Here is a 12,228-nt window from a genome sequence, read left to right on the forward strand (position 1 = left end):
GGGTGAGAAGAGCGGAGGGTGGTGGTGGAGGGAAACTTCCCTTATTCCAATCCCAAAACCCCAGCCAGAACACGACCCCTCGCTCTGACTGGCTGGGGGAAAGCAAGGGACATAGTGTAGCCTCCCCAGGCTGCTGAAGCCCCCCATCCCCAGGAGAACTGCCAAGGGGAAAATGCTGCTTCCCCACCCACCATCCCAGGCCAGCCGATTGCTAGGGCGCTGCCCCCTGCCATAGCCTCGCTCCACCCTAACCGGCTGAGACCTTGCTGATGCCTTGTCCGGATTCACTCCCCCTCTTTGCCCTGTCTGCCCTGGCATTGCTGGGGTGGTGGCTGGTGGGGAGGGTCCCTGCCAGGGGCTGTGGGTCCCTGCGGGAGGCCCCAGCCTTCCACAGCTCTCCTGGACCTCCAAGTAGAAATGCCCTGCCCTTGAGGGAGGTTAGCGGAGACCCAATTTCTTACCCCATGTGGGAATGAACAAGGGGAGCACCAGGGGCTCACTGGTGCGCCTGCTGCTTGAGACGCTCGCTCTCCCTGCGGCTCCTGCGACCCTGACACGTTGCCAGGCTGAGCCCTGCCCACGGGGGCTGGATCTGCAGGAATCCATGGCCCCAGCTGATTCAGAAATGCCAGAGAGCGGCAGAGCTGGCCAGCTGTCTGCCTGATGAGCTCTGAACCCACAGTATGTCTCAAGGGCAGGGACCAGTCTCTTATTCAGACCCTCCAGCCACCTGAGTCTTTTCTATGGAGACGAGGTCAGAGGTCACCTTACGATCTTAGGGGGAGATTTCAGGGGGTAGGTCAAGATCTGGGGATGAATACGATTGCCAGGAAGCCCCCAGTGTGGGGATTCAGGCATTTTAAACTGCCCCCGGGTCCTGCAATGCTGCTGCTCAGAACCCCTCCCTTTACAGCCCGGCTCATGCCTAAGCCCCTTATCCTACATCCAGAGCAGAGATCGATGCTCCAGCTGTCCCTGTGGCTTGCTGTCAGCAGGGTAGGCTGCCCCAGTGGGAGCAGTTTGCTTGGCCTGGTATCCTAGGTCTGTCCCTGGGACTTCGCGGGCCGCAGCAGAAAGGGGAATAGGAAAGGCCGGGTCGGCTGCCTGACCGAAGATCAGAGCGTCCGTCCAGGACGGTGCGCAAGGGGGTGCTGTGGAGGAGGCTAAGAGGCCCCCAGTATGTAAGAGGCTCCCAGTATAACCAAGTACACTGGCCAAGTGTACGGAGCTGCGATGCACCAGCTGCCAGCCCAGCAGCGCCAAGCAGGGGTGCAGCTGGTAAGGCAGTGCCAGGTGCAAAGAACACTAGCAGTAGGGGCAACATGGCCCACAACACAGACGGGCATACAGGGCAGAGCCGGGAGGCTGCGTGCCATGTGGCCGAGCAGCCACTCCCTGGAGCCAGCCATCGCGCGGCCCTGCCTGTCACATGCAGGCCCGGAGGGAGAGCTGGAGCTTTGGCAGCAGCTGGACTTGCCAGGGGATTCCTGGGGGAGAAGGTCTCCAGGTCTCGTGACCACTGGCCACTTCGTGGGGTGAAGAGCTAGGACTGTGGGCAGAGAGCAGGCAGGGCACAAGCTCTAGGGCTACACTGCAGACGAAGCTGCAGTGTAACCATCGCAAGTAGCCAGAGGTGCTGTGAGTGAAGAACTGCCCGTGAAACAGCTCTGCTCTCGGGAGACTCGTATTCCTCCAGGTCCTGCCTGCCGGCTGGGAAGACAAAGAGCAGGAGCCCCAGACGGGGCTGCTGGTTGCAAAGACACTGGATCTTGGACACCCCTTAGCACGAGCAGCCAGAGCTCACTGGGTCGACCAGGGAGGATTTAAGCAGGGATGCTGGGAAAACAGCTTCTGTGTAAGGATGGGAATGTTGAGGTCTGAGATCCCAAGAGGGGAGAAAATACACAAGAGAGAGAAGAGATCCAAGACCAGGAATGAATGAATGAATGAAATAGGCCGGGGGAAAGGATGTTGTCCCCCCCCCACCCGGTTCCTGGAACCCGCAGGACCAACCGGCAGCGTGATGTGCGGGAGGGGGAAGGAGATTCCAAGCGACTGTACCACTGTTTAGTGGAGAGGAAAACGAAGCTGGGAGGGATTGTGCAGATGTGGGGTGGGGGTATGTAACCCCCCAGAGCCAACTCCCCAGGAGGCAGTGACAGACTCAGTGATCCCGACATGATCGCTGCCAGGGCAGCTTTGCCATGGCTCATGCTCTCGCCCACCTCAGCCAGGTTGGGGCCCACTAAGGGGCCCGCTGGTCTTCTGGCCATGGCTTTGCCAGTTCCGCGGGTTCTGTGATGCAATCCCCCACTGCGGCCAAGAGGAGAAATATCCACTTAGCCCCCGTCCATCTCCCCTGCCCCAGCCTGTTCTCTAAGGAGCCGACTGGCCGGGGCTTCTCCGGCAGCCTGAGGATGCTCCGGCAGCTGATGCAAATGGCACAACAAATGCATGTTCCCTAAGGCACGTGGGTTCTGCTGCATGTCCCCTGTATGGCGAGCGACCCCTGAGGCCACACACAGCAGGCTGGAGCGGACCCGGCCTCCTGATTTCAGCCCTGTGCAGGCAGGCCGACAGGTGAGAGAGGGCAGCGCTGAGCAGTGCAGGTAGCAAAGGGGCTGGGCCCTGGAGCTGAGCACTCTGATGACACAGAGCTGGCCATGCTGCCTTTGCCAATGGGAGTCATTTATAAATGACCTCTGCTCTCAGCCAGGGGCTAGCGTGGCCAGCCCCACAAGCCCTGCTGGGGGCTCCCCTGCACTAGTCCCTTAGCCACTAAAAAACGAGGGGACACGTCCTTTTGATTGTGCAGCTCTCGTCCCTGCTGGGCCCAGGAAAAGCCTTTAAAGGACGCTACCCCTGCTCTCGCTGAGCCATACCTAGCCGCACCCAGTCCACTGACACTGGCTTTCCCTATTTTCCCTGGCCGGGGGAAGCCGTGACTGGACCAGTTGGGAGCCAGACTGGCTGTGCAAGGGGTTTGCTGGTGGGAGGACTCTGTGCTTGGCTTGGTGCCTTCCCACGGGGATGGTTCAAAAGGGACTGGCCCGCGCAGACAGCCTGGACCCATGCAGACAGGGGGGCTGGTCCAATCACTGCCTGGGTGAGAATCCAAGTGAACTGGCCCGCTGGAACACGGCTCTGACAGCTAATAGGGGCTGGCAGGTGAGGGGCGCCTGCGGCTGGATGGGTTAAGAAGTTCCAGGATGCTCTCTGCCAGATCTGGGAAAGTAAAAAGCAGCGAAGCTGGAGCCTAGCAGCCGTGTGCCTGGCTGGGGAGGGAGCTGCTGCCCCACATGGCAGGAGAGCAGCCCTGCAGGAGCCAACCGGCCTGTGGGGTCAGAGCAGGGGCGAAAGTGGTGTTAAATGGCATCTTACTTCGCCTCCCTCCTAATGGGTGCCCTCACTGCACAAGCCTTCTGCAGTCCACAAAGCACCCGTGACAGGGAGCGGGGCCTAGCCCGGAGCTCGGCTGGGGGCAGGGGTTGGAAATGAAAGCGCTTTGCATACCACTTGGAGACAAGAAATAGCTCATCTTTATCGCTAGGCAGCAGCCGGGAGGAACCGGGACACAGGACTCGGCTCTGGCTGTGTGGTTCTGACTCCAGGCCCACGCAGGCGTCTCTCTGGCCTCTAGCTGGAAGGCAGGGCTTGCACAAAGATCCCCCTGGAGTCCGTCCGTGAGAGCTTGGAGGGAGGTTCCAGGGGCTCGGCTGTCAGGCTGGTGGAGTCATTGGAGTTGAGGGAAATCTCCTGCTGCATCTCGTCGTCGCTCTCCTCCTCTTCCTCCTCCTCCTCGTCTGAGTCAAAGAGATCAGGAACGAGAGAGGGTGCTGAGTATCTGGGCGCTGGACCGTCTGTGCCCTAAACCCTGGATTTCTGTGGTCCTGGCCTTACCCCTCATGGCCACACCCCCTCTCCCGGTCCTGACCAATCAGGACAGTCCCTCCTAACTATTCCATCGTCCCATGGCTGTGGCAGATCTCCACATGGACCCATGCATTAGTGTGATGGGGAGCTGGGCTCCTGGCTCCAAGAAGGAGCCCGCGTCTCCTCTGAAGCCCCTCTGCGGCAGGGCTGGAGGGGACTTGATATGGGGGGGTTGAATTTTTTGGTTCAGGGCCCTGGTGGCGTCTGCTGCTGGACCGAGCGAGCTGGACCGCCGGGAACTGTGGCTCTTGGCAGCTTAAAGGCAATGGCCCCATTCGCAGAGAGACGTGGCAGGTGGGCAGTTACCTTTGTCTGGGTCCAGCGAATTCAAGGAGCTCGTCAGGTTAGCAAACTGGAAAAGACAAACAAGGATGAGCACTCAGAGCCCCCCGCCCCGCCCGCGCTTAAACCCCTCCCCACCACAGAGCAAGACAATAGAACATGGGTTGGGGGGACCAGCATCCCCTCCCGCTCCCCTCCATTGCAATGGACACCTCCACCTTCCCCTCTGACAAGGGGGCACCAGGACTTCAGAGAAACACATTTCCTGTACAAGATAGTCTAGTCCAGGGCATCAGCCCTATCCGCTGCACTGGATCAGAGCTAGGGCCCCTCTCGCCTGGTAACCCCGCCTCCCCGCTGCACTGGATCAGAGCTAGGGCCCCTCTCGCCTGGTAACCCCGCCTCCCCGCTGCACTGGATCAGAGCTAGGGCCCCTCTCGCCTGGTAACCCCGCCTCCCCGCTGCACTGGATCAGAGCCACGACCCATCTCGCCTGGTAACCCCGCCTCCCCGCTGCACTGGATCGGAGCCACGACCCCTCTCGCCTGGTAACCCCGCCTCCCCGCTGCACTGGATCGGAGCCACGACCCCTCTCGCCTGGTAACCCCGCCTCCCCGCTGCACTGGATCGGAGCCACGACCCCTCTCGCCTGGTAACCCCGCCTCCCCGCTGCACTGGATCGGAGCCACGACCCATCTCGCCTGGTAACCCCGCCTCCCCGCTGCACTGGATCGGAGCTAGGGCCCCTCTCGCCTGGTAACCCCGCCTCCCCGCTGCACTGGATCGGAGCCACGACCCCTCTCGCCTGGTAACCCCGCCTCCCCGCTGCACTGGATCGGAGCCATCTCGCCTGGTAACCCCGCCTCCCCGCTGCACTGGATCGAAGCCACGACCCATCTCGCCTGGTAACGCCGCCTCCCCGCTGCACTGGATCGGAGCCATGACCCATCTCGCCTGGTAACCCCTCCTCCCCGCTGCACTGGATCGAAGCCACGACCCATCTCGCCTGGTAACGCCGCCTCCCCGCTGCACTGGATCGGAGCCATGACCCATCTCGCCTGGTAACGCCGCCTCCCCGCTGCACTGGATCGGAGCCACGACCCATCTCGCCTGGTAACGCCGCCTCCCCGCTGCACTGGATCGGAGCCACGACCCCTCTCGCCTGGTAACCCCGCCTCCCCGCTGCACTGGATCGGAGCCACGACCCCTCTCGCCTGGTAACGCCGCCTCCCCGCTGCACTGGATCGGAGCCACGACCCATCTCGCCTGGTAACCCCGCCTCCCCGCTGCACTGGATCGGAGCCACGACCCATCTCGCCTGGTAACCCCGCCTCCCCGCTGCACTGGATCGGAGCCACGACCCCTCTCGCCTGGTAACCCCGCCTCCCCGCTGCACTGGATCGGAGCCACGACCCCTCTCGCCTGGTAACCCCGCCTCCCCGCTGCACTGGATCGGAGCCACGACCCATCTCGCCTGGTAACCCCGCCTCCCCGCTGCACTGGATCGGAGCTAGGGCCCCTCTCGCCTGGTAACCCCGCCTCCCCGCTGCACTGGATCGGAGCCACGACCCCTCTCGCCTGGTAACCCCTCCTCCCCGCTGCACTGGATCGGAGCCATCTCGCCTGGTAACCCCGCCTCCCCGTTGCACTGGATCGAAGCCACGACCCATCTCGCCTGGTAACGCCGCCTCCCCGCTGCACTGGATCGGAGCCATGACCCATCTCGCCTGGTAACGCCGCCTCCCCGCTGCACTGGATCGGAGCCACGACCCATCTCGCCTGGTAACCCCGCCTCCCCGCTGCACTGGATCGGAGCCACGACCCATCTCGTCTGGTAACCCCGCCTCCCCGCTGCACTGGATCGGAGCCACGACCCCTCTCGCCTGGTAACCCCACCGCCCCGCTGCACTGGATCGGAGCAACGACCCATCTCGCCTGGTAACCCCTCCTCCCCGCTGCACTGGATCAGAGCCATCTCGCCTGGTAAACCCGCCTCCCCGCTGCACTGGATCGGAGCCACAACCCCTCTCGCCTGGTAACCCCGCCTCCCCGCTGCACTGGATCGGAGCCACGACCCATCTCGCCTGGTAACCCCGCCTCCCCGCTGCACAGGATCAGAGCCACGACCCATCTCGCCTGGTAACCCCGCCTCCCCGCTGCACTGGATCGGAGCCACAACCCATCTCGCCTGGTAACCCCGCCTCCCCGCTGCACTGGATCGGAGCCACGACCCCTCTCGCCTGGTAACCCTGCCTCCCCGCTGCACTGGATCGGAGCCACGACCCATCTCGCCTGGTAACCCCGCCTCCCCGCTGCACTGGATCGGAGCCACGACCCCTCTCGCCTGGTATTCCGCCTCCCCGCTGCACTGGATCGGAGCCACGACCCCTCTCGCCTGGTAACCCCACCGCCCCGCTGCACTGGATCGGAGCAACGACCCATCTCGCCTGGTAACCCCTCCTCCCCGCTGCACTGGATCAGAGCCATCTCGCCTGGTAACCCCGCCTCCCCGCTGCACTGGATCGGAGCCACAACCCCTCTCGCCTGGTAACCCCGCCTCCCCGCTGCACTGGATCGGAGCCACGACCCATCTCGCCTGGTAACCCCGCCTCCCCGCTGCACTGGATCAGAGCCATCTCGCCTGGTAACCCCGCCTCCCTGCTGCACTGGATCGGAGCCACGACCCATCTCGCCTGGTAACCCCGCCTCCCCGCTGCACTGGATCGGAGCAACGACCACTCTCACCTGGTAACCCCGCCTCCCCGCTGCACTGGATCGGAGCAACGACCCCTCTCGCCTGGTAACCCCGCCTCCCCGCTGCACTGGTTCGGAGCCACGACCCATCTCGCCTGGTGTCCCCATCTCAGCTTCACTTGATTTGGCCCATCTAGTTCTTAGCGTGGAAAGGCAGGGTATACTAGTGCCTCAGAGGAAGGCCCCCACCACCCCACAGAGCAGCTGACCTAATGCTCTATGGGGTGGAATTCCTTCCTGAACCCAGATGTTTCCAGTCACCTTAGCCCTCTCTGCACCTGCACTGCCGGCAGCATTCCCAGCCAGGATGAAATTCTCCAGCCCTTTCTCATGTCAAGTTTGACCTGATCCGGCCCCATAAATCCTGGCGCAGGAACCCAGCACTGAGACATGGCAGTTTCCCTTTATTAAGCGGGTGCTGCCCAGCGCCCTTGGGTTCTGGGGGGATGGGATGAATAGATCTGACAGCCAGAAAGGACCATTCTGACCTCTAGTACCACAGCCCTGCCCTGGGATCCTGCTGAGCTAAGCTACAGCGATGTTTCCAAAAGACAGCCCGTGCCGACTGAAAGAGGGCAAGTGATGGACACTCCACCGGGTGCCAGGGCAGCTGGTCCAATGGTTAATTCCCCTCCCGGTTAAAAATTTGCCCCTTCTTTCCAGTCTGAATTTGTCCATCTTTGGCTCCCAGCCATGGGGATCTGGTTCTGCCTTGTCTGCTGGATTACAGAGCCCCCTGCTCGGAGATCTCCCCGTGAAGCATTGACGGAGCAGCACCCACCTCTCCCATGACAGCGATGGGGGTCTCTCCCTTGGCCTGGGCCACTCGGTGCTCTATCAGGTAGTACATGTACTCGTCATAGAGGAGCCGGATGAGATGGAAGGAGCCGAAGCTGGCAGCGCTCCTCAGGGTCAGATCCCGGATTACCATGGAGCTGTGGAAAGAGAGCCCGGCTCTGGGGTTACCCCTCCCTCTCGATCAATCATCCAGTCCCAGACTGGGAGCGGGAGAGGGCAGGAACGTACCTGTAGAAGGACCACTTGAGGAGGAAAAGCTTGGCAGCCTTGGGGAAGCTGGAGCTGCCCTGGTGGGGCTTGAGGACCTGGGTGACCACCCCGTCCAGCCACACCGCCCACTGCTCCAGGGAATTCTGCTGCTGCAGGGTCAGCTTGAAATCCTGCTCCAGGCGCTGCACCACGCGGTCCTCACAGCGGCACACCCACGAGGCCTGCTCCTGTGGGCGGGGGGGAACGACAGGGACATCAGCACCTTCAGAGAGGGGAGCAACGCGGCCGAGGGATAGGGCCAGGGCTGGGCACTGGAGAAGTCACATCCCAAATGTGGCTCCAGCCCCGTGAGCTCAGCCCCGTCCACACTGTGACCTCCAGGAAGTTATCGCTGCTTGCGAGGCCCTGAGGGGCCAGCTCCATTTGCCTGGAACGCCGGGAGTTCGGAGTCCCCAGGAATGTTCCACTGCCAATGGGCAGAACCCTCGGGAGCTGGGGGGAACTGGAAGAGGGACACAGGGAGTCCCTGGCCTCAGCTTAGCAGACCCAATGGGAGGGTGGCGCACAGGGAGGAATGGAAGGAGCCCCTGGGGCGTGCGATAAGCCAGCCTCTGTCAGGGGTGCCCCGGGCACCTGCGGCCCCCCCACACCAATGAGAATGGCTGGCGTGTGGCACCTCTAACCAGCAGACCAGAGGTGACTCAAATTTGGCATCCAGCAGCAGAGGCAGCTTCAGAGAATTTGGGTCTAGATCATTAGGATTCACAACCTGTTGCTTAGGCAGCAAAGTGTCCTTATCCGCATTTTCCAGAGGGCGCAGAGAGGTGACAGGCCCAGGGCCCCGGGATGGAGCTGGGCCTAGAATTCAGAGGACCTAAACCCCCGTCCCCTGCTCTAACCACTAGACCATGCTGCCCCGTTACCATGGCATTGGGATAAGAGGCTGGTGCCAAAGGGTTCTGGAGACAGTGTGTTCTGGGTCGGCTGCTGTGTTACTGGTCAGTCCCCCAGGGCACTCAGCATGACTCCAGGCTTCATGGGCACAGAGAGTCTGGGCCAGTCTCCTGGGGATCACCTACCAGCTGTACCCACTGCAGGGGATGAGAGAAGCCGAAGGCCCAGCTCACTTCACTCAGCTCCCTCTGTGCTACGCTGGCAGGTGGGTCGGCAGCTCTTACCCAGCCCAGGGGGTTCCTGCCTGCACAGTGCTGGGGGCAGACAGGCAAGCACCAAAAAATGGCTCCTAGTGCAACTGGCCAGGGAAGGAGGGATTCTGTTACCTGGACGTTTGCAAAGTCCACCCGATTGAGGTCGCTCAGCATCTGGTTGATCTGGGCCGTATTCTGTAATACGGCCCGGGCGGCCTGGGCGAGGTGGTTCAGGGAGGTGTATCGACGCAGAGTCTGGGCAAAGGCACTTGCTGCTGCCACCTGGGGGACAGACAGGGTTCAAACCCCCAGAGCATGGGCAGGTTCCACACACACGGCCTAGCTACAGAACAGACAGCATGCCCACGGTTGGGCACTGCCTTAGGGTAGCTGGGGCTGAGAGCTGGATCTGATACCGACCAAGAGCCAGAAATCACTGCCCAGCATTGTCCAAGGGGCACAGAGCCACAGACCATGCTACAATGCAGTCCAAGGATCACAGAGACTAGAGACCAGAGCCTGGCGCTGCCAGAGATCAGAGCCTGGCACTGCTCAGGAGTCACACTGCCGAGGTCTGGGTCCCAGCCAACTCCCCCCACGCCCCTCCCACATCTCACCTTCACTCGGACCATCTCTTCAGGAATATTCATCATTGCGTTGGTTAACCAGCTTTCCAAACTCTTTGCGAAATTTCGGATCGCTTGCGTCAAGGCACCTGGGATAGAGAGGGGCAGTGAGACACCCACACAGCCGCTGATTGGTCAGCTGCTCAGAGCTAGGAGGAGGAGCCCTTTCCCTGGCGTGGCACTGGGAAGATCCCAGCATCCACCCGGCCCACTGTGGCTTCGAAATCTAACCCTAGGGGACAGCAGCTGGGCCTGGAGCACGAAACCTGACCAGGTGAGGCAGTGTGCCTTAGAGGATAGAGCACAGGCCTAGGCCTAGGCCTCAGGAGACCTGGGTTCAATTCCTGGCTCTGTTACTGGCCTATGGGTGACCCTGGGCAAGTGGCCACCCCGCTCGGTGCCTCAGTTTCCCCATCTGTTAAATGAAGATGATGACACTAACTTCCTTTGTACAGTGCTTTGAGATCTACAGATGGGAAGATGTCCTACATAGGAGGGGGCAGGATCAGCTGTGTTGTGCAGGTGCCATCACAACTCTAGTGTGGTGACCCTGGGACCAGTGTCCAAGCCCACAGCCCTGTGGGGTCAGTGCAAGGAGCCAGGCCAGGCCGCTCTGACGCAGCCCCGTGGGCTCAGCGCAAGGAGCCAGGCCAGGCCGCTCTGACGCAGCCCCGTGGGCTCAGCGCAAGGAGCCAGGCCAGGCCGCTCTGACGCAGCCCCGTGGGCTCAGCGCAAGGAGCCAGGCCAGGCCGCTCTGACGCAGCCCCGTGGGCTCAGCGCAAGGAGCCAGGCCAGGCCGCTCTGACGCAGCCCCGTGGGCTCAGCGCAAGGAGCCAGGCCAGGCCGCTCTGACGCAGCCCCGTGGGCTCAGCGCAAGGAGCCAGGCCAGGCCGCTCTGACGCAGCCCCGTGGGCTCAGCGCAAGGAGCCAGGCCAGGCCGCTCTGACGCAGCCCTGTGGTGCTGCTGCACTTACTGGGAATGGGCCGGAGAACGTCGGGGATGAGGATCTCCACCAGCCCCTGGTACAGCATGTTGTCACAGTCCTTTGTCCATTTCAGGACAGGTTCGTATTTGGACAGTATCACCAGGCAGTTCTTTGGGAGACGCTTCTCTGCTTCATCGTGACTAGACAAACACGTTTGCCCCAGTTAGTGCATATAAGAGCCACGTACCAGTTCACCCCAGAAACACGACAGCCGAGGCCCCGTGTGCTTTGTACCACGCTAGAACTAGGTCCTACAGTCAGGCCTTCTAGGTTGGGCAGCAGTCTAGAAACTCTACGGAGCAGCTCTGTCGGCCTAGTGGTTCGTGCACTGGACTGGGGTTCAGGGTTCTATTCCTAGCTCTACCATTGGCCTGCTAAATGCTCTTGGGCAAGTCACTGCCCCCCTTGTGCCTCAGTTTCCCCATCTGTAACATGGGGCGAATGATACCGCCCTCCCTTGAAAAGAGCTTTGAGGTCTACCAATTAAAGGTTCTGCGCACAAGCTAGGAATTATTCTGGACAACGCTCAGCTGCACTCAGGGAAGCAGGAGTATTTAGCGGTTGGAAGTAGAGAGATTGGGGAGGGGGTTTTGGGTGATGGAGAGGGTCTGACTGGCCTCTTTCTTCTTTCCCACCCCAGCATCTCTTGACTGCAAAGAGCTGCCCCTAATTCCACAGCACCGGCTCAACCGCATTAGCTAGCTGGTTTTGCCGAAATGCTCAGCAGGGAAGGAGTTAACGCGATGATGATAAGCAGTCATCCAGGGGTTCAGCTATCTCCAGGGGTGCTGAATGGAGTGGTTCACACCTCTCCCAGGTGCTAGCTGCAGACTCATGCAGTCTCCCTCCCCCCAGCCCCTGCCATATACACCATTAAAGGGGTAGAAACCAACTTTTTCCTGAACTGAATCTTTAATTCTGCAAAGACCAAGGGCCAACCACTGCAGAGGGGCTGGGGCAGTGCCCCAGCGAGGGCCAGCTCACCCCAGCCCCTGCTGCCATGGCAGGGAAGAGAGGCACGGTTCGCGGGTACTCACACTGCTATGGGGGTGGCTTCACTGGGCTGATTCAAGTTGTACCTCCAGAAGGTCTTCCATAAGGTCTCCACCAGAGTGAACTGCAGGTTTATCATCACGTCCACGATGGCCTGAGGAGAAGGAGCTGGAGGGTCAGCGCTGGTGTAGGCCATGGGTCAGTAGCTATGAGGTGAGTGATCCCTTGTCCCCAGTCTTCTGCCCTGGTCCTCCTAAGATGTTCCCTTCAGGGCGCACCCCAGGAGGAGCAGCTGCATGTCAGGGCCTGAGATGAAGAAGACCAGCGGGAACCTCACACAATGGGGCCAATCATCCATCTGTATTAACACTGCCCTGGCCCTTTAAAATCCCCCGTGCTACTGGACAGGAGCAGCTAGACTTGTATAGGAGCTCAGTGGAAGTCTCCCCCCAGGGCTGGAGGAATTTTAAAGGGGCAGAACGGTACCACTATCTCCCT

General features: G+C 61.3%; 1 protein-coding gene across 5 annotated transcripts in view; it reads right to left on the reverse strand.

Annotated features, from left to right (window-relative positions):
• Positions 1 to 3,521: 3,521 nt before the first annotated feature.
• The window catches only part of RFX1 (regulatory factor X1), a 49,350-nt gene continuing 40,643 nt past the window's right edge, over positions 3,522 to 12,228 (reverse strand). For all 5 annotated transcript variants that reach the window (XM_073318835.1, XM_073318832.1, XM_073318834.1 and 2 more), the window contains 8 exons: positions 11,775 to 11,884; positions 10,726 to 10,877; positions 9,743 to 9,840; positions 9,258 to 9,407; positions 7,996 to 8,204; positions 7,751 to 7,904; positions 4,240 to 4,285; positions 3,522 to 3,803 (listed from right to left, as the gene is read on the reverse strand). In XM_073318835.1, coding sequence (XP_073174936.1) covers positions 3,637 to 3,803; positions 4,240 to 4,285; positions 7,751 to 7,904; positions 7,996 to 8,204; positions 9,258 to 9,407; positions 9,743 to 9,840; positions 10,726 to 10,877; positions 11,775 to 11,884 — 1,086 coding nt within the window. In that variant the 3' untranslated portion in view covers positions 3,522 to 3,636. The remainder of the gene's footprint in view (positions 3,804 to 4,239; positions 4,286 to 7,750; positions 7,905 to 7,995; positions 8,205 to 9,257; positions 9,408 to 9,742; positions 9,841 to 10,725; positions 10,878 to 11,774; positions 11,885 to 12,228) is intronic.

This window comes from Lepidochelys kempii, chromosome 20 (assembly GCF_965140265.1).
Source record: "Lepidochelys kempii isolate rLepKem1 chromosome 20, rLepKem1.hap2, whole genome shotgun sequence".
In the NCBI taxonomy this organism is placed as follows: domain Eukaryota; kingdom Metazoa; phylum Chordata; order Testudines; family Cheloniidae; genus Lepidochelys; species Lepidochelys kempii.